Raw genomic sequence first — 22510 nt, 5'->3', positions numbered from 1 at the left:
AAAACCATGCTGTATTCAACTGCTAATGCTTACATAACTACTAACTCTACAAACTAACTCTTTTAGACAGAGAAAGTACACATTCTATTAGTACTTTTGAGATATTGTATGTTCACAAACTCCAAGCAGAAAATAATCCTCGGCTCTTGTAAAATGAGCCACAATCCTCAAAAAACGGCTTGGCAGAAGCTACCTACAGCAAGAAAAAAACGGCTGGCAGTCAATGTGTTAACATGCAAATCGGAGTGGTTTCTGACGAGAATAAAGTAACATTAACGTTACGTTATGTCAGACTGTTGTCATCCCCATGGCAAAGCCTTCGCCTCGGCCATGAGAGGCGAGGAGTACTGCTGCACGGCTGCGTGCGCCCCCGCGGCACAGAGCGTGCGGCTCGTGCATGTGCATACCAGAGGCGAGGCGGCCATCAGCGCCTGACTGGCCGGGAGAGAGTGCTTCCAAGTCGGACTGATAATATAAACAACATAATTTGAGTTTATCCAGGGAAGATATTAATAAAGTAATGACACATTCAGCGGGAAACTAACTATCATTAAGACATGTGCCAACTTTGACGGCTGGTTCAGTATTTTAACAGATTCGAGGTCCTGCCGCGACAGCGACAGTATGCTGGTGTTTGGACTGAGAGAGCCTGGTGACGCAAGGTTTGGACAGGAGAAGCGAGGGGGTGGTGGAAGGGAGAAACATCACTAGCAGATCCATTCACAGCACTAGCTGGCTTGAACTGAAACTACACATGCGCGAGCAGGAAATGCACAGAGCTCTGCCATTGGTTCTGAAATTTGCCCGCCCCACAAAAGCTCATCCTATCCAAATGTGGAGTGGGCGGATTCGAAAGCGTGAAAACTCCCCATCCTTTTTTGAAAAACTGACCCCCCGTGACTCTGGTCACGGGGGGGTTGCATATCTCTTTAATTTCACTGTCAGACTAACTGTCCCATTTTCAATTCAACAGCTAACTTAAGTTCCAAAAATTATCAACTCTTATTTGGATGGACATATTATGAGGTTAGGATTAATTTATTGGCACTGGCCACTGACTTTTGGTACTGTTTATTGTTATTATTGTTATATTACGGTACATACTACATTACAAGTGAGACAGATGGCCACCACTGCTGAAAAAATTTAGAGGGTAAGAGTGTGTGTGTGTGTGTGTGTGTGTGTGTGTGTGTGTGTGTGTGTGTGTGTGTGTGTGCGTGCTGCAGACGTTGTTGGCCGTCGACGAGAGCCTGGCAGAGTCCATGGGAGTCAGAAACAAGTACGCCTCGCTATGCAAAGACACCTGGCTATGCTCAGGTGAGATGACTCTTCATACGCAGGTACATGTATCCCACACATGGTTATGTTTTCATCCCTGTTTGTCTGTCTGTTAGGAAGATATCTCAAAAAGTCACAAATGGATTTTGGATTAAATTTGGTCGACATAAAGCACAATGTCCAAGGCTCAGTTGATTCGATTTTGGTGATGATCCAGATCTGGGATTTCAACCTTTAGATAATTTTTGTTTTTGAGCCATAGCTCTTATGCTGCATTCACATACTGGTGGACAAGTTCAAAGTCGGCTGCTAGACATCGTTATGTTCAAGTGTTAAAAAAAAAAAAAAAGGCAAACACTAAACAAACATAAACCATTATGGAGACTGCAGCTTTGCAAGTTGGAGAATTGTTCAGCAATGGTGGAGGTTTGTGCTCTACTGAGTGCCTTCTACTTTTTGTTTTTCTATGTACAGTAGCCATCAACAATACACAGACACAGACACATCTAAGAAGGTCTTATCAAATCAAAGCCCTCAGCTGCCACAGATCTTGGTATTATATTTGCCTTTACAGTCCAGAAACAGTCTGCCAAATTGAACTTGGCCCTAGCCTGTTGTGCTCATCAAATTTTGTTTGCATAATACTATTTTGTGTGGACATCCATCTATCCATCCTCCCTCCATCTCAATGACTCCATGTTTTCTGGTAAATCTGACCATAAATCTTATTATCTCTGAGGAATATATTGATTGCTGTCTTGGGTCACTGGTGTGTGAGAGGGCTCTGTTTACCTCAGTGATCGATAGCCGATCCAAAAATAACATGCATGTGAAATGTTTGAGCCGGCAAAATAAGACCATCCCCCAGGCGTTTTTATGACGAAGTAATGTGTTGAATGCAGAAGAACATTATGACTCGGCATCCCTCCAAATCCCAAAGTTTCCACCCTGCAAGTGTCAGGCTAAATCTGCATTTGCTCTAGTCATGCCTTCGGCAAAAAGGGGAGTACACAGGGATTAAAGTTGTCAGTCGCTAGACTGATTTCAGTCAATTGGAGTCAGATAATGAAATGTGAAAAGTATGTTTATGTTGGAACCTATAGCATACTGATTCAGCCTGGAACACAATCCATGCATCATTACTGGGTGTTTTGGAAGTTTAGAGTGAAATGAGTGTGATATGTACACACTGTCTGCCTTTTTTACATGAAAACCTATGCGAGACGACCGCACGTCGGGGGGGAAAAGCAGACACTTTAAAGAGCCCGAAATAGCTAAAATAGGTCTGGACATTTTTTCAGTCAGAAATTATTATTTTTTTGCTTTAATCCCGGAGTAGTTTCACAGGCGCAGAGTGCTTCCTGTGAGTGTGGGGGCCCGATACAAACTGTAAAACAAGCTAAGACAAACTAAAATCAGAAGCACAAAGCTAATGTAAAGTAAGCTAAAAGCATGTTTGTGTACCTGCAGTTAGGGATAGGTACTGAGACCCGGTATCAAACGGGCCCCGGGACTAAATTTGTAAATACCATTGTATCAATAAGCTCTAACGTTAACGGTTCTCTTATCGGTACTGGAGAAATTAAGCAAATAGATTTCCTATTTATAATTGCTACATAAACATTATCTCGCAGATTTTATCTTACCATCACCAACATGATAAGACATGCCTATATATGGTTTCACTAGTTCTGAACCAGAAAAGAGATCATACGTCTGTCAGACGCAGTGTTGGGCAAGTTACTCTGGAAAAGTAATTAGTTACTGATTACTGATTACTCCTTAAAAAAGTAATAAAAGTTACTTTACTGATTACTTCTTCAAAAGTAACAAGGTACGTTACTAGTTACATTACTAGTTACTTTTTTTTTTTTTTTACCCCAAATACCTTACACTTAAGTTGTTACATGTCTAGCATGTCACTGTATTAATTATTTTCGCTTTGGTATTATATAGGCTATGTTAAAAGAAACACCAAAGGCATTTTACTTTGGAATTCGGTTAGAAAGAACAGGAAGTGGTGTGTTAAAACTGGCTAGCTTCACACTGGAAAAGACGTGAAATGATAGTCAGACAGTCAGACAGATAACGTGAGTGTAAGAAAGATGCTGTTACTGTCGGAGTGGTAATAAAACAACACAGCCTCAATGCAAACGTTTCAAGCTTCGTTGCTGAAAGAAAAGTTATGTCAACAACATTCCCTGGGCTGTCTGAGTAGGGTCAGAAGGCTTTGACGAGAAGGTTAGGAAGTAACAAAGTGTACAACACTTACCCAAAGTGTATCTGTTAATCCAGTGAACTGTTACACCACCCAAGTCTACCTCACCCAGCGTCGCCTTCAAGTTAGCCTCCATCCCTATGCTCCATCCCCGCATATTCTCTCTCGAGGTAGCCAGCAAACGTCTTTGTCTGTGTGGCTGCGGCAGCTTGATATTGTTCTTCGTGGCTATTTTCTCTATGATGCATCGTTAAGAGGGCGAGTCAACAGTGCAAATAGGTAGCATCTGCCAAGCTGCTCGCACATAGTTTACAAAGGACAATAATGTTCCAGCTTTTGAACGCATATTTCTCTTGCTCGTCTCCTTCTTCTGACTCGGTTTGTTTTGAAAGCCGGCGTGCACGTTCTGACGCTGTCACGCGCACATACACTATGACGTATATGTGTGCGCGACAGGTCTACCTGAGTCCGTGAGGATAAAATGTTTTCTTTTCTTCTTTTACATAGAAAACACTGCATTCTGGCAGGCAATGATGTAACGCAGTAACGCATGCGTTACTTGGAGTTAGTTAGTTCAACTGTATCAATCAATGAGGGGAAACAACCAAGGTGGGTAAACTACTCACCTTGGATAGTTTGCCCACCTCTGTATTATTTACCACTATACCGCTGTTTATACGGTATGCTTTTTTTAACTGAATGTTGGTATTGGCAGTGGTAGAAGGAGATTTTAATTCTTATATAATGCTGGATATTTTAATGAATAATAAAAACACACCCAAAGACTTTGCCACTTTTTTTGTTAAAGCTGCAGCTACAATGAACCTAACCCAGTTAGTCCTACTTGTTTATTTTTTTCTCGCTCTTAAAAATAACAAAAATAACCGGTAAGAGTACCGTTAAGCAGTGCTTCTCAAATGGGGGTCCGGGGACCCCCAGGGGTCCTTGAGGGGTTTCCGGGGTCCCCAGCCAAAAGGGGGGTAATTTATTTTCGCTATAATTCCATTTATAAGTAACACAATGACTATTTTGGTCATGGCTTTTATACACGTTCTGTAATAAAACATCTAAAAGCATCAATCTTATTATCATATGGGGGTCCGTGGGGGAAAATCCTATCAAATGGTGGTCCATGGTCTAATTTTTGTCAGTTTAGGGGTCCTTCATGTGAAAAAAATTGAGAACCACTGCATTAAAATACCAGATCGATAAGCAGTACCGATAAGAGTAGTAGTATCAGGGGCATCCCGGTGGCTCACCTGGTGGAGGGCGTACCATTGGGGCTTGGTCCTTCGCACGGCCGACCCGGGTTCGAGTCCAACCTGCGGTCATTTGCTGCATGTCCTCGCCTCTCTACCTCCCTGCTTTCTTGTTGCTGTCTAGCACATACTATCCTAACAAATAAAGGGAAAATGGCCAATAAAAAAAAGAGTAGTAGTATCGTTAATTCCTTAACGATACCCATCCCTACCTGCAGTGTTTGGAGGCACTATGTCCAGGATGTACCGCTTCCCGACGACGGACGGGAACCACCTTCGGGTGCTGGAGCAGATGGCCGAGAGCATCCTGTCGCTCAATGTCCCCAGACAGTACGTCAAGCTGCTGCTGGAGGAGGATGCCGCCAGGTACACGCATTTGCACACACACACACACACACACACACACACACACACACACACACACACACACACACACACACACACACACACACACACACACACACACACACACACACACACACACACACACTTTACACAGCAACGCTCCCTGCATAAAACGGCAAACCTTTTTAGCGTTAGTGCCTTCCTTTTACACGGGAACGGCGTTATTGGAGCCTGAAAACGCAAAAAAGTGAAAACAGGTCCCAGAGTGGAATTCTTGATAACACCGCCCCTTACTGTTGCCGTGTAAAATGGAGAAACGCAATTCAAGTGATGACACAGCCCCCCTTCACCATGGAAGACAACGGTAGGCAATAGGAGCATTGAACTAGCCCAATAATATGCAGCCTTATAGGTAGGCAATAGGAGCATTGAACTAGCCCAATAATATGCAGCCTTATGGCACAGGCACAATGAGTCGCATTGACATTCAACAAACGTGATAACGATTTGCTAAAAACACATAATCTGCATTAAGTCCCCGCTACTAACGTTGCAATCGCACATAGCCTATTAATCACTGTCCCACATTGAATAATTGAAGACAACTCACCGCGATGTATTTCATCAAGTGAAGTCCCAATTGTGCTGCAAAGAAAACAGGTCTTTTTATGTTGCTTTACTGGGTTTTTATTCTGTAATCCAATCTGGAGCAGTTTATTACCATTCGTGACTTCTGTGCCACTCTTATTGCATGGAAAATTCATTTAAACTTCAATCCTACCAAGCTAAATCAAGCCCGTTAGAAACAGATAGTATAGGGGAAGCTAGGCATTTTACCTTCAAAATAAAACCCGTATTTTATAACTGCGTAAATAAAAATCAGGGCCGTCGACTCACTACATGTTAAAATTGACTTTTAGTTGTCTGTTTTCTATGTCTTCTGTGTATTTCGGATCACACACAGAAAGAAAACTTTGCAACATGCATCAATAAGACTATTCGTTTATTTAATTACCATTATTGTGAAGGTTTTAACCAGAAGTTTCAATATTATTCTGGCTCACTTGATGCTGCTCTGAGTCTTTTGCGGCTTCAGTCTGCACGCAAATCGTTATAACAAACGCTGTGTATAAATGCGAAATAAAAGGTGAGAACGCAACGCTAGTTTGCCGTTTTATGTAGAGACGGTTGTCGTCTAAACATGGCCTTATATGCATTCCCTAGACTCCTAGAGATTTACCCTAACCCTAACCGTAACCACTACTTGCCTAAACCTAACGCTTAACCTAACCTTAACCACTGATCCCAAAATGGGCTTTTTACCAATTGGGGACATGGCTTTTGTCCCTAATTGCACAAGCCGTCCCCAATCACCTGGTCTTAAGTCGGATGTGTGTCCCCAATTTTGACTCAAGTAAAACCACACACACACACATGCACGCGCACACGCACACACACACACACACACACACACACACACACACAAATTGTGTTTTTCTGAACTTTGTGGGGAAAATATAGATGTTACTTGATCACACTGCTTCCAGTAGACAGCATTGCCCCCTCTTTCTGGTAAGACAGTGGGCGAGGCAAGATCAATGAAGCAAATCTATACAGTATGGATATGCACAATGTCACCTGGCAACGTATAGTTTATGGACACTTCACTGCAGGGATCAAACCTGTGACTCTTCCAGACATGAGTCAGTCTTTTTAACCACTTAGGCAACCCTTGGTTTTGAAAATTGCTTTGCCGTTAGGGCTGGGTGATACGGTTGAAATCAATATCACGATAATCAGAAGTATTTCTTTCAATAATAATCATAATAATAATAATTGTCAAATAATCATATAATGTTCAACCCAATGAAGAGAGTAGTATTATTAGATGTGACAAACAAAACTGAAAATTTCAAATAATATTCCTATAACATAATATTGTCAGTGTTTTAAAATAAAGTTTGACTGTTATTGCCTGTCTCTCTTTTTTTCTACCCGTTTCTCTCTCTCTGTCTCTGTCTGTCTGTGTCTCTCTCTCTGTCTGTCTCTCTCCTCATTCTGCAGGGTGTGTGAGCTGGAGGAGCTAGGAGAGTTGTCGCCCTGCTGGGAGAATCTACGGCGACAGATCGTCGCACAGTACCAGACCATAATACTCACCTACCAGGAAACACTGTCTGACCTCAATGACTACCGAGGTGAGTCCCGACCGCGGTGGGAACCTTAACACCAATCACCAGCCAAAAGATGGTACATTCTGGCTGCGGCTGTTGAGCTTGTTGACTCTGCCAACTGCTTTGCCAGCTAACCAGCCTTCCTATAGAGTACCACAGGGATGACGTGTTTTTGGCTTACCAGAGCTGTAGTCGAGTCCGCCTTGGTCGAGTCCAAGTCCAGATCGAGTCATTGGTGAATCGAGACCAAGACCGGGAGGGGAGTTGAGGGGGTCTCCGACTGCCTTCTTGTTGGCTGATAAAAGAGTGGAAGTCGCTATTAAAGTATAGAAGTGAGCAGCCACTGTGGCCTATAGACAGAGGAGTTAGCTTCCTGTTCTCATCCCCATTCATTTCTTACATGCATATTCATTTCTCCTCTACTCTATCTCTCCTTCTCTCTCTCTATCTCTCTCCCCCTCTCTTTCTCTCTGTCAGGTCCGTCATTCAAGGCCAGTAACCTGAAGGCGGAGAGAAAGCTGGAGTTCATGTCGACCAACCTGCATGTCCAGAGGATGAGGGTGCAGGATGCACTGGGCTTTGGTGAGTCGCCTGTTAGTCGCCTGGGGGGGGTGTGGGGGAGGGGGGGGGCAATTAAACGGCCATTGCATTTGCATTGCATATTGCCACATAAACACTATTTCCCCCCAATATTGATTGTTTTATGTTTTGTTGATGCAGTGGTTTGTGCCGGGTCAGTAGTTGCTTGCAGGCGTGAATACTGTATATAACAACTCGGTGTGAAAAAAGCAAATCAGGGTCAAATGCAAAAAGGTTACTAATTATCGAGGCAGTTTGTTTTGCCCCCTCGTTTTTTATTTGGCACGTTAATGTCTGACCTTACCACACACATACACGCCTCTGTGCACACACAAACACTCTCCCACTCAGAAATGTTACAGTAGGTATTTCACATTGCGCACACACACACACACACACACACACACACACACACACACACACACACACACACACACACTCTCAAAACACACACACTCTCTCTCCTCTGTGTGAACTCTCCCTCTGCAGATCACACGTACGATGTGATAAAGAAACACACTCTCTCCTCTGTCTGAACTCTCCCTCTGCAGATCACATGTATGATGTGATAACGAAACACACTCTCTCCTCTGCAGGTCACACATATGATGTGATAACGAAACACACTCTCTCGTCTATCTCAACTCTCCCTCTGCAGGTCACACGTATGATGTGATAAAGAAACACTCTCTCCTCTGTGTGAACTCTCCCTCTGCACATCACATGTATGATGTGATAAAGAAACACACTCTCTCCTCTGCAGGTCACACGTATGATGTGATAAAGAAACACACTCTCTCCTCTGCAGGTCACACGTATGATGTGATAAAGAAACACTCTCTCTCCTCTGCACATCACACGTATGATGTGATAAAGAAACACACTCTCTCCTCTGCAGGTCACACGTATGATGTGATAAAGAAACACACTCTCTCCTCTGCAGGTCACATGTATGATGTGATAAAGAAACACACTCTCTCCTCTGCAGGTCACATGTATGATGTGATAAAGAAACACACTCTCTCCTCTGCAGGTCACACGTATGATGTGATAAAGAAACACTCTCTCCTCTGCAGGTCACACGTATGATGTGATAACGAAACACTCTCTCCTCTGCAGGTCACATGTATGATGTGATAAAGAAACACACTCTCTCCTCTGTGTGAACTCTCCCTCTGCAGATCACACGTACGATGTGATAACGATGGGCGCTCCGGCGGCGCACTGCCAGGGCTTTAAAAACAGCGGCCTGAGGAAACTCATCCAGAAATTTGAGGAGGCGAAGAAACAGTGAGTTCAGATGCAAAGGGCTCGGAATAAGAGATTAGCAAAATGAAGCTGCACATCACTGCTGTTCGGTCAAATTCACAAATCCACAACCAAGTCTGTTTATCAGAAGGGTCTTGCAACTCACTACTCTACCCCCCCTCCCCCAAATCAATCAATCAACCAAGCAACCAATCTATCAACTGTTCAAATATGATTTGAACAATTGGCAGGGGACTCAAGAGTAATACTACTCACTCTACAAATAAATTGCCATGCAATAGCTCTATTCAAGTGAGAAAAGAAAACCCCAAATTGCAGTTATGTGGTTTTCCCCTCAACAGCAGTGATATATTCTGCTCTTTTCAGAACTTTATCATAATGTGTTGCTTCATTCATCATTTGACTGCTGGTGTTTCAAATATTGCAAGTAAAGTTTTCCATTTCCAAATTATTATTACTATTATTATTATTATTATTATTATTATTATTGTTATTATTGTTGTTGTTGTTATTGTTATTATTGTTATTATTATTATTTTCCCAAGTCGTTCTCGCATCAAACAAATGCATTGTTTCTTCAACTATTGCATTGATTCTGTATTTTAGTTTTCTGGCTTTTTTCTTAATTTTGTTTTTGTTACTTTTCTGATCAGCATATATGAGGAGGGATGGTGAGTTGTTGTACCGCTTTGCTTGTTTTCATTTGTTTGTCATCGTCCCCCTTCCCCCTGCTGTTTGCCTCTCACCCTTTGCACTGCCCGCCAGAGGTTTTATTGTCACTGCGTCTTGGATTTGTTAGTTTTAAAACAGCTATTTCACAACTTCAATGCATTGTGGGCAAATGGGTGAGTAGGTTTGGGTCATGCTTTGTGGGCAGATGGGTGAGTAGGTTTGGGTCATGCTTTGTGGGCAGATGGGTGAGTAGGTTTGGGGTGAATGAAATGTAACTCGGCAACACTTTAATTGAGTTGTTGCTCATAAAATACTTCACAGCTTATGTTAACAACAAAGCATAATAACATGATATGTTGTGTTGTGTTTGAAAGTAACCCACAAGTGTGTTGAGCCAAAGTAGATACACTTGTTTAAAGCCATGCCTTTTATTATAGAGTACACTACTTCAGTTCATATTCAGTTGTAGTCAACATTACGTCTTGATCATGTTGTGTTTATATGTTTGCTGAATACCACTCAATTTAAAAATGCAATCATTGCTGATGTACAGTAAAAAACATATAATCACATATCTGTTGAAAATATGTTTCAGAAATGAAGAACAGAATGCTTACAGTATTAATCAATCATCCCTGTGTGGATTTGAAAATATAAAATTAGATTTTTGTATAAAGGGCCAAAGAACAATGAAACTCACTCAACCTGTAAATGACCACATTTATTCCAAGCTTTCAAGGAAAAATGCTAAAATTGACTTGATTTTTCTTCACCTCACCTCACAGCAACAGTATACCGTACTATTTCTGCAGTAGAGGACAGTCAGTTCAGTAACATATCTCCCCCAAAGCCAGACACCAGGAAAATAAGGCTTGACCTTTGATGTCGTCAACATGTAATGGAGTTGTAATAACATAATGAGTGCATGTCCTGTCTGTTTCTGGCTTTAGGAGAGAGATGTTGCTGTTCAAACGTTGATAGGCCTTTCCTAGATGCTCAGAATAACATACTCTATATGTTCTTTTTAAGTGAGTGGTATTTCCCTTTAGCTCTGTTTATCAAGGCTAGTCTCTGTCTTTGTCTTTACCTATAGTGTTTAGGACTGTTGCTTAAGAACAGGCATGTGCATGCAAATGCTAACTACTGTATACTATAGCAATGCACAAGAAAATGGAGACATAGACACTCTTTTTAAAAGAATACCATGACATTTTTAATTGTACTGTAGTGTTTCTTTCCTTCACCAGGCACTATATACAGTACATTATATTATATATTGGGAAAACATGTCTGCATCTTTCAGGTAGCCTAAATGATCTTGTAAGCAGTATTAACATTCCTCATTGAAACCAAGGAGTGCCGCTAGTCCACATAAGCTAATGAACTAGCTTGTGACTCAAGAAGCTAACAGACTAGCCTTTGGCCAGTGGTAGTCAATGATTTCAATGTGGAATGCTAATAAGCTATTTCTTTATTAACTAAAGTAACACAACTTTTTTAACATGATCTGGTAAGTTCCTGGTGAAGAAAAATAAGACTTTTACAATTTGACTCTTGTGTCTCACTACCCTCCATTCCATCATGCACCCAACATCTCCTGCGTTTTATCAATGTCTTCCTACAGGAAGATGAGATATCCACTGTGTCAAGAAAGTGCTATTACAAAAGAGAAAAAGAAAAAAAATATTCTCTTTAAACAAGACAACTAAAGTCCAAATCAATAATCAGTATGGCATTTAAACAGAAGTCAGATGGAGGCTCTAAGACATAACAGTCAAATCTCCCATCATAAGACACCGTTAGTCACTGTCTCATGCTCACATACAGAAGAAGCGTGACTAAGAGCGTGTTACCTGTTCCTGCTCTGCAGCAGCGCTCTCTCCAGCTCGCAGTCCATCGTCTACATCCCCCAGGACATCGTCCGAGCCAAAGAGATCATCGCCCACATCAACACGCTGAAGACGCAGGTCAGCTACTACGCTGAGAGGCTGTCCCGGGCCGCCAAGGAGCGCTCCGCCAATGGGCTGGAGAGGACGCTTGCCATCCTTGCCGATAAGGTGAGTGACTGGGGAAAGAATAGAATATATTAGAATATGGTAGAATAGCGTGGGACGACAGGATAGAATATTATGAAGATAGGGTAGCTTCTGTCTAGTTTCCTTCCTTCCTGTTTTGTCAGTTTGTTCGTGTTAAAGGAAAGTTTTGGATTTAGAGGTTTGTCTTACTTGAATATATATTTATTAAAAGTAAAATCTCATGAGAGGAAGAGATGCACCCTGCACATAGGCTAGATACACTTCTTCCAAGAAAAACAATTTGAACTGGTCTTAAATATCTTTCAAGGCTATGACAGAACGGTCTGACATCGGAACAGAAAGTAACTGAACGCAAAGTTAAGGCAATATATCTTGTGTCATTTAGAACATCCATAGATGAACAGAGTAGACTATTTGAAGCCACAATGACAAGAGGACTAGAGTTATGACACAAATGTTACAGTATGGAGACCATTCGTTAGAAACAGCACATTCCCAGATGGGAGATCCTTGTGCACATTTCCATACATGTATGTTCAATTTGATCAATTTTCTAGTTTGTTTTCTAATGCACGATAGTCATATTGTTGTCTGGCCAAGTCAAATAACTTCACACATGCTTTGTAATTCCTGATCAGAACTTCTTAAATCAAGTTGAAAAAATCAATACAACTTTAATTTCATTGAAGTAAGGAGGGTTTTGTGGAAAATGTAGCTGGGTTACCTTATCTAGTCCAACATGGAATGAATGCATCAGGAGAATAATCTTAGATTAGTGGCTCACTAACATTACACCCAAGGATGTATTTAACTATTCCTGTGTCCCTTGAATGCTCCACTAGTATAGAGAAATACTAGGAAAAGAAAGAAGAGCAAGGTAGAAAAAAATCAAAAGATATAGTATGTGTCTACAAATTCCTGGCCACCACTGTTCGGTGTTGCTGCCTGTCATTCATCAGTCAGTATTTTCAAACACTTTTGATTATTTACTTCGTCAAAAACAGAGCTATTTTGTTACTGAATGTCTTAAAATAGATCAGCACTTTAATTCCAACACATAATGTGTTTTATTTTGGTACCAGCAGCCATTTGTAAGTGTAAAGTGGCACACACAAAAACATCTGCCTCTGTCCGTTTCAAACTCATCAGTTGGTGACAGTGTGTGACTGTAAGCTCCTGGCTTCCTCTGTCCATTTTAGACTCGTCAGTTGGTGACAGTGTGTGAGTGTAAGCTCCTGGCTTCGGCCATTCAGGCCCTGAATGCAGCGCGGCCGGAGTACATCGCCTCCAAAGCATCTCCCTCCGCCGACTCGGAGCAAGTAGTGCTCCGTAACGACCAGGACACGCTTCTGGCCAAGTGGAGCGGCCGCAACAGCCGGTCCTTGCTGCAGGCAGACTGGCATGAGGAGGAGTGGGTGAGTTACTGTAGTTAAGATAAGAATAATCTAAACTAACTTAATAGCGGAATACCCGTGCAGTGATGTGCACCCCAAATTTGGCCATTAATCGGCCCTAATTACCTCATTTATAAATCCGGCTCCGTTAGGTGTTTACACTTCCTGGAAGATTCGGCGAAATCTCATCTCATGTAAAATGGCATAGCTGTGGCCGAACACAGTTTTGCTCACTCACAGAGACTTATAGGATAGGATGAGTTTCCCTTTCTGGCCTGTCTGAAGTCCATCATATCACTGTAGCTGTGACCAGAGAGAATTATATGTATTGATGCCCTTGGGGAAATTCAACACCTTACAGTATAGTGAGTCCATACATTTCTACTGTGGGTGGCCCCAAGAGGAATTTTACCTCATAGTTAGTTACGGTAGTTCATTATTTAGTCAATAGAGTACCGCAGGGATGACATACTTTTGTAGGCTTTATCCAGAAATTGCAGCCATTTGGTTCTTCTGTGGAAAAGTCTATGTGGTTTTAGAATGGAGATTTCACTTAAATGCATAAAATAAGGTACAGTATGTGGTTAACAAAAGTGTATGGGAACGCGAATTTGGGTTCAGCATGATACTCTTCACAAATGTGAATAACTTGTATGCCTTCTGAAGCATTTTCTAAAAATTGCGTTTTAAAAAAATGCATTTACATTCCAAAAGTCATAAAAGTTTTTCACGTTCGTGAAGATTATCATGCTGAACCCAAATTCGCGTTCCCATAAACTTTTGTTAACCACAGACCTTATTTTATGCATTTAAGCGAAATCACCATGTTAAATCCCATAGACTTTTCCTCTCAAGAACCCGGAAGTATACTTCCGGACTCATTCCTGCGGCTCTCTATTACTTTGATTGTTTGATCATTTATTCATTTAGCTTCTTTCTCAGATGGTCCAATCTGCATATTAGGCTGTCAATCATCCAGTTAGTTAGTCATTCATTCAATTAATTAGTGGATGCAAAACATGATATGAAGAATTTAGTGATCTTTTTATGTTTTTCATCAAATCAAATTATATGTAGCTAAACAGTCAGACATGATTATAAATCATGAATCAAGATGCTTAACTGTTCATTTACATAATATTAACTAGTAAACTAGTAATATGAACTAGTCTGAAAGTCTTGTGTTTTGTACAGTATCTGGAGCTCCAAGCCGTCTGAGACAAGAGGTTGCTGTTATGTAATGAAGTTTGTGTTCTGCATTTGCCTAGAATATGTAAATCTTTGTTATGCAAAAATGTGGTTTGCTCTCTGGTTTGCATGCGGATGTGGTGCATCTCATCTCTTCTATGTCTTCTTTCTTTTCCCTGCTTTTCTGTGATTTCTGTAATAGCCATTTGTATTGACTATGGACCTACATTAGCATTTTTTAAACATTTGTATTTATTATGGCTGTATTTGCTGAGTCTGAAGGGTTTTAAAGGGTTTTAAATATTAGTTTGTGTGGATGTAGTCTCTCCCCAGACTCAAATATTACGTTGAATCGCTGCGCTCCGCATACTACATAAGTGAGTCTGTGCCACTTCACAGCCACTGCTGGTTTTTGAAGGCGGGTTGAAATTGAATGAGTGACAGGTCATAGCACCGATGAGAGAGCGTTTCGTAAAATGGGCTGCGCCTCCCGTGTTGTCTGATCGCAAAGTCGTTACTGATTGGGGAGGACTGAATCCATCTTTGCCATATCACTGGCCAAGTGAACGGTTCCCTCCCATAGCCAGCCGGCTGAGGGAAAGTGTCCCAGACCCAGAGAGAGCTCTGCAGCATGCAGTAACGTAGTGTATCAGCGTAAGAACTCTCATGGGTTTGGCGTTGAGACTAGTGTGGATGTGAACATGAGATGCAAATCTGAATGCAAATCAAAGGTGTTTTTGCATGCAGAGAATAATGTATTATCTTGTATTTTCTTATCTTCTCTTCTTGTCTTCTCCTATTTCTCCTCTCTTTAACTTTCCTCTCCTATCCTCTCCTCAGGAGAAGGTGTGGCTGAATGTGGATAAGTCTCTGGAGTGCATCATCCAGCGTGTCGACAAGCTGCTTCAGAAGGAAAGGAGACCCAGTGACAGCAGTCCGGACAGTACCCAGGCTGACCAGCAGGGCGGCATCACTAGGAAAGGTAACACACATGCATGCACACGCACACAAAGAAGCAACAGTTTGACTTTGTTTGACAGTTCAGTCAACACACTTTTTTTTAATGGAACCCTTAATTTCTTTTAACTTTTTTCCCCCATTACACTGTTTTCTTCTTCTTCCACTTCTTCTTCTTCTTCTTCTGTTCTGTGGTGTTCTTTGCACTATTTAGTTCACAGTACGATATCGTAGAACAAATCGTCAAAATTTACTAGGACTTGCACAGTTTTAAAAGTTAAGGTCTGACAGTATATATATGTATATATCTGTATGTGTATATATATATCTCTCTGATACATATATCATAGAAGAGATGATATATGTATATGTATGTGTGTGTGTGTATATATATATATATATATATATATATATATATACATACACACACACACACACACACACACACACACACACACACACACACACACACACACACTGTATATACATATAGATATATACTGTATGGTATATAATATATAATCTTTTGTATCTGTAAATAACACTGCTGTATGCGGCTGTGTAAAGGTAGTGGGAGAACTCAAGCCTTCTGGATCAACCCAGGAAGTGTACCACAGGAACCGTCATCACCATCATCATCATCACCTTCCTCACCATCATCATCCTCTCTGCCTGCCCTCTCCTCTGCATGCACCCCCAGCCCCCAACAAGAAGACTGTAGGTTATTTTTTTTTCCTTTTCTCTTCTCTTCTCTTCTCTTCTCTTCTCTTCTCTTCTCTTCTCTTCTCTTCTCTTCTCTTATGACTACCTTACATGGCCTGCAATACTCTAACTATTGACCTTATTCTAAATAAGACAATATTTTGGTTTGTTTACATGAGTTGATTATAGAATATTCCATTCATTCCTCATCCCGTTTACATGCTACAGAGCATAGTCCCATTAACGACTGACATGCCCACATGACGTCCTACGTTGGAGTTTCCCTCCGACAATTTAACCCGAGACCCGTTCTGTCATGTTGCTGCTGTGGTCGGGACAAGATGGTGGAACTCATTTTTCATGGCGGCAGTCATCTTTTCTTCTCGGACGCTAGAGCATGGGTCGTTGGTTGGACTGCCATATGTGTCGCAAAATGCTGCAAAAACTCTGATAGGATGTCATAGTGCGATTAAGGTGTTTACATGTCTACAACACACATCAATAATGCGACTAAGATCGGAATACTCCTTAATTTGACTACTGCTTACTCCGACTATGACCTTATTTGGGTTAAGATAATGCTGTTTACATAGCAGTGTCTTATTCAGTGTTGTCGTAATCTGGTTAATATGGGAATATTGCAGTCCATGTAAACGTAGTCATTGTTTCATTAAAGAACACCAAAAGTCTTGTCTTCTCTATTTTCAGTTTGTTCTCATTTCTTCTTATTTGTGTCTCTTCTCTCCTTTCTTCTGTCCTTCTCTTTTCTTCCAATCTCTTCTTCTCTCATTTGCTACCCAACACTTTTTAGTTCAAATCATTCTTTTCTTTGTGTTGTATCATTTTATTGAGTTGTGTGGAGAAGAAACTTATTTTTCCCCTCATCTCACGAGATGATTTCCTTATAAACAAGACAGGTATTTTAAATTACTCGTCATCCTCATCTCTTGTAGAAATATTGTCAAATATTGAACATTTTGTTATGTGTAACATTAGAGTCTTTGTTGCTGTCTTTCTGACCTGTCTGAAGTCCATAACATCACATAACTGTAGCTGTGACCAGAGAATTACAAAAAAGCTTTTCTTTTTGCTAGTGCAAGTGCTGCTCTGTCGCTGCTTCAGGCCAAACGCAGCCAGCCTGCCAGTGCCAGCTATTGTCTCTGAGATTTGTGCTTACTGTACATTGTAATGGACCCGGGTCAAATTTCTACCAGAACACTTGTTGTGAGGTGTGTTGAGGAATGGAAGAAAGGACCAGCACCCATTAAAGAAGCCTATAAGCCCAGAGGTTACATACTAGAGCCTCCAGTCACTCTGCCCCCCAGCCCACCATCTCTGGAACTCTCTCCCACAAGACATCCATAACATTGACTCTCTCTCCAACTTCAAATCCTGTCTGAAAATGCACCTTTCTAAACTGGCGTATTCTGTGTGATCTTTCTTTTTACTTAATTGTTTTCAAGTTATCTGCAAGTTTGCTGCTTGTTTTTAACTACAGGAATGTTGTGTAAGGTGTCCTTGAGTGTTCTGAAAGGCGCCCATAAATAAAATGCATTATTATGTATTATTATTATACTGTAGGGCGTCCTGTACTCGGCAACTCACAGGCTTGATCGTGTGATGAATGAACAGGCAATCAAAATCTATTAGTGTCCTGTCAAAATGGCCTTGAGCAAGACACTGAACCTGTATCTTCTTACTCATTGTGAGCTGTTCTGGATAAGACTGTGATCACATGGATAGGACAAGGTCTGTTTTTTTAATGCGCCTGTAGCTTCTTTCCCAGTTATTTTCAATGGTTCGGTCGAGGCAGGTGTGCATCTCCTCTAAACTGCACCTTGCATTTTGGACATGGCAGCAACCCAAACGTGTTGACTTGTTTCAACTTTAACTGCACTCCACATTACTTCTCTGTATCATGTGGAGAGCAGCCTGTAAAAACAGTACAGATACAAACTCTATCAGTGGTTCTCACCTGGTGGGCCCGGACCCAAAAGTGGGTCGCAGGGTCGTTTTGAGTGGGTCGCGGATGTACGCATGAAAAAAAAAGTTCTTCTACTCCTTGAGGACGCCGGCGTCCACGGCCAACATTGCTGTCTTTCAGAGGCTGTAGCAGCTCATCTTTAAAGCCAGATATGGTATCCTCTGAAACTAGAAGGCCTACGGCATCCATTGGTAGTAAAGATGTCATGCTAACTGCTGTGAGCATCACCAGTTTAAACTTGTTTAAAAAGCATATAGGCCTAAAATAAATTCTGAAATTTGGGTCGCGACTTAATGACTAAGGAAAATGTGTGTTGTGAGGCTAGACCAGTTGAGAACCACTGATCTAGACAGAGAGAAAACCTTCAGCGGTCTGTTCTCCCTCGGGGACGTCATCAACCACATCCTCTGTCTCAGAATAGACTCCTTGTCCTCTGTCTCCGAACAGACTCCTCATCCTGTGTCTCATAATAGACTCCTCATCCTCTGTCTCATAATAGACTCCTCATCCCCTGTCTCATAATAGACTCCTCATCCTCTGTCTCATAATAGACTCCTCATCCTGTGTCTCAGAATAGACTCCTCATCCTGTGTCTCATAATAGACTCCTCATCCTCTGTCTCAGAATAGACTCCTCATCCTCTGTCTCAGAATAGACTCCTCATCCTCTGTCTCAGAATAGACTCCTCATCCTGTGTCTCATAATAGACTCCTCATCCTCTGTCTCAGAATAGACTCCTCATCCTGTGTCTCATAATAGACTCCTCATCCCCTGTCTCATAATAGACTCCTCATCCTCTGTCTCAGAATAGACTCCTCATCCCCTGTCTCATAATAGACTCCTCATCCTCTGTCTCAGAATAGACTCCTCATCCTCTGTCTCATAATAGACTCCTCATCCTCTGTCTCAGAATAGACTCCTCATCCTCTGTCTCAGAATAGACTCCTCATCCTCTGTCTCATAATAGACTCCTCATCCTCTGTCTCATAATAGACTCCTCATCCTGTGTCTCAGAATAGACTCCTCATCCTCTGTCTCAGAATAGACTCCTCATCCTCTGTCTCAGAATAGACTCCTCATCCTCTGTCTCAGAATAGACTCCTCATCCTCTGTCTCATAATAGACTCCTCATCCTGTGTCTCAGAATAGACTCCTCATCCTGTGTCTCATAATAGACTCCTCATCCTCTGTCTCAGAATAGACTCCTCATCCTCTGTCTCAGAATAGACTCCTCATCCTCTGTCTCAGAATAGACTCCTCATCCTCACTTAAATCTAAAAGGAAGCCAATTAGTTTTATCTTCACTTCAATGCACTATAGTGTTTTGGCTGCATCATTCATGTTCAATCAGTTGCAAAGCTATATCATTTACGTTGAAAGCTTTTTTGGATAGAGGCTTGACCCGGGTCTCCAGCATACAGTATCTGTGTGTGTTTCTGCTGCCCTGTGGCTTCTAGCGCCCCCTAATCATGCATGTTGCACCTCCATCCCCTCTTCCAGATGGAAGCCCAGTCACTGAGGAGGCATCCCCAGGTAAGAGCTGCCCTCCCCCCATGCTTCTCTCCCCTCTCTGCGACTCTGCTTCCTGGATCAAAAGTACCACCCAATGAATATTTTGGGGAGAGATTCAAGGCTTGTATCAATAGTGAAGAGGATAATTTTATATTTTAGATTTGAGTCTCTTGTTTTTGTTCACCAGATACTTTGACACAATGCAGGCAAAGTTTTTTCAAATGTTTTTTTTCTTCAGCCCACACAAAAAACCCTGCAGTGCAGACATGGCCTTGAACGGCAGTAGATAGTTGTGTGAGACACAGATTTTAAAATACTTTCGTATCTGTAAATTCTTGGTTACAAGCCGAGGACCCTGCTTGTCCTCTTTACCTTTTATATACATGTATTTGATTTTTATATACTGTCTGCTTTTTCCTATCTTTTATGTTTATAGTCTTGATTTGTCAATTCTTATACTTTGATGGTGCTGAAACGATGCAAAGCTCCCCCACGTGTCTTCTTTAGTTTGTTAGCAGTGTTAGCTAGTGCTGTCCATTGGAAATACTAAGCACACTAACAAGCTTTATGTATCTTGGGTAAATCTAGAAGCTTTTACCGCGCACATTGTGACAAGTGACTTGTGAACAAACAGAGGAGACTAAACTTCTAAATGTAAAACCTAGCTCTCTCTCCTCTCTCTCTCTCTTTCTCTCTCTCTCACTATCTCCTCTCTTTTCTCTTTCATATCAGCCCAACGCTTCTGCTTCTCGCTGTAATGGCATCAGTCTTTATGGCAACATATGAAAATGTATTCAAGTCTATCAGTTCAATCTCATTCTAATTTTTTCATTCAATTCAAATGATATAAACAGTACCTGAAACCTGAGCTGACACAGACTTTATTGTGAGGATGATGTGCAAAGGAGGCATGAGTTTCATCTGTGTGTACTGTATGCAGGGGCAGACTGGGATCATAATTCAGGCCGGGCATTAGATACCAAGCAGGCCAGGCCGATATGGGCCGAAGCGTGTGAAAAATTTAGGCCGTTTGAAGCCCAATTTGGGTCATTTGAAGGAAGATTTAGTGAATTTAATGCTAACGCAATGATGCATGTTACCTACTGTATTTGTTCACTAATAGAAACATCAACATTGCCTAGATAACTGCAAGTATGAAGAAGTAAAACCAAAAACATGCCTCTGTACAAACGCTTCACAGCAAACTTTATTTAAGGAAAAGTGATCAGATCGTGCATACTGCGTTATTCTCCACAGGCTTAAGAACTACACGTCATAACAATAACAATAATAATAAACATTGACATATTCTCAGTTTCATTAAACATCTTCCTGTTTAAGCAAGCCCCTAACATTAAAGACATGGTAGTGTGTTCTGCTCAACCCCCAACCTTTGTTTCTGAAAAATTAGGCCAACAATGGTTTTAGTCTCTATAGCCTATAGCCAAGTGTTGAGCAATGCAAAACTCAAGGCTCCAACACAAGAGTCGAGAAATGAATGAGTGACATCATGGTGGCTCTGTCCATATTTTCATACCATCTATGGTTCCGAGCTTCTGAGTCCAATTTTACAATGAGATGCACCCACTTTAACCCTGAGGTGTAATTATTACTTGGATGGGAATTTCGACTAATTTCCCCGCCGACTTGTCTCAAATTTTATTTGCGACTAGTCGACTAGTCTATAAGCAAGAAAACTCGCAATTTAACACGTTCACTGCCGTGGACGAGATATCTCGTCAAGCAGAAACCAACGGTTGACTGCCAATGACGAGATATCTCGTCCAAATTTTTTTTTCTTTCTTTTTGACGGTGGGACATCGATCAACCCCTTTTACATCTCCTATTAAAATATGGGAGGTATTGAATGTGTATAATCTATTTTACCGACCCACTAAGTGGCGACAGTGCTCTCCAGACGAGAGAAAGCCAAGCAAAAACAGCTGCGTGAGGAAGCCATTCTCATGAAAATGGATTGGCGAAAACGCTTTCGCTTTCGCGCAGGGAGCTGGCGGTGGGGGATTGCAAATTTGCATAATAGATTATGGGTGCAACACACTTTGAAACACGCAGCATAAATAAGACCAGAATCGCAAAAGCTTCATCAAAGCTCTCAACCGAAACCCCAAGAAACGAGCGAGCCCATCCAGACTCGCCCAAAGAGCGGCCGCCAGCAGACAGGCAGCAGCAGCAGCAGCAGCAGAGGGAGGAGTTTGAAGGAGAGGGGGGTTTCCTGCTGTTATGGAGGAAATTACTGTTCAAAACTATTGTTTAGATGTCTGACGTCTTACTGATGCCAAAAATGAATGGTTAAAGTGACTGTTCTATCGAATTTCACAAAAAGCCATTTATCTCAGCTTAAATTTTCAGACGCTGAAACCATGCTGTATTCAAGTGCTAATGCCTACATAACTACTAACTCTACAAACTAACTCTTTTAGACAGAGAAAGCACACATTCTATTAGTTCTTTTGAGATATTTTGTGTTCACAAAATCTTAGCAGAAAATAATCCTCGGCTGTTGAAAGATGAGCCAGAATCCTCAAAAAAAAAACCTTGGCAGAAGCTACCTACAGTAAAAAAAAAACGGCTGGCAGTGAATGTGTTAATATACATATTCAATTAAAAGTTTAAAATGCAAATGTTTTGTGTATTTAGGAGCTATTTTAGCCCAAACATTCAGTACAAGCTGTTAATATAAATTATATTGATGTAACAACAACTGACTGAATAAAGGTGAACAAATTAAAGAGAAATACATTTCTGATACGTTTGCCAATGCCAATTACGTTCTAGACGGCCAATGCACTGTGAGCTCTTATGTTGAAGACAGGAAATGGAAGTGTGTGTGTTGTTAGAATAATAAAGCTGGCGTCTCATGCTGAGATTGTTCAAGATTGGAGTTGCCCCGTTTATTGGTTTTTATATCAAAGTATTCACCTTATG

The 22510-nt window shown here is 41.4% G+C and overlaps 1 protein-coding gene across 5 annotated transcripts in view; it reads left to right on the top strand.

The window, feature by feature from the left end:
- The window catches only part of LOC310773394 (inositol polyphosphate-4-phosphatase type I A-like), a 130568-nt gene that overhangs the window by 68982 nt on the left and 39076 nt on the right, over positions 1–22510 (top strand). For 3 of the 5 annotated variants that reach the window (XM_083633265.1, XM_083633267.1, XM_083633263.1), the window contains 10 exons: positions 1227–1317; positions 4974–5121; positions 7165–7295; positions 7749–7853; positions 9032–9140; positions 11662–11848; positions 13027–13242; positions 15250–15391; positions 15934–16083; positions 19553–19585. In XM_083633265.1, coding sequence (XP_083489391.1) covers positions 1227–1317; positions 4974–5121; positions 7165–7295; positions 7749–7853; positions 9032–9140; positions 11662–11848; positions 13027–13242; positions 15250–15391; positions 15934–16083; positions 19553–19585 — 1312 coding nt within the window. The remainder of the gene's footprint in view (positions 1–1226; positions 1318–4973; positions 5122–7164; positions 7296–7748; positions 7854–9031; positions 9141–11661; positions 11849–13026; positions 13243–15249; positions 15392–15933; positions 16084–19552; positions 19586–22510) is intronic. The other 2 variants (XM_083633264.1, XM_083633266.1) reach the window with 2 other exon arrangements.

The sequence above is a fragment of the Poromitra crassiceps genome (genome assembly GCF_964638095.1).
Source record: "Poromitra crassiceps genome assembly, chromosome: 3".
NCBI lineage: Eukaryota > Metazoa > Chordata > Actinopteri > Beryciformes > Melamphaidae > Poromitra > Poromitra crassiceps.
Note: the sequence above shows the minus strand (reverse complement) of the source record. Positions and strands in the feature narration are given on the sequence as shown.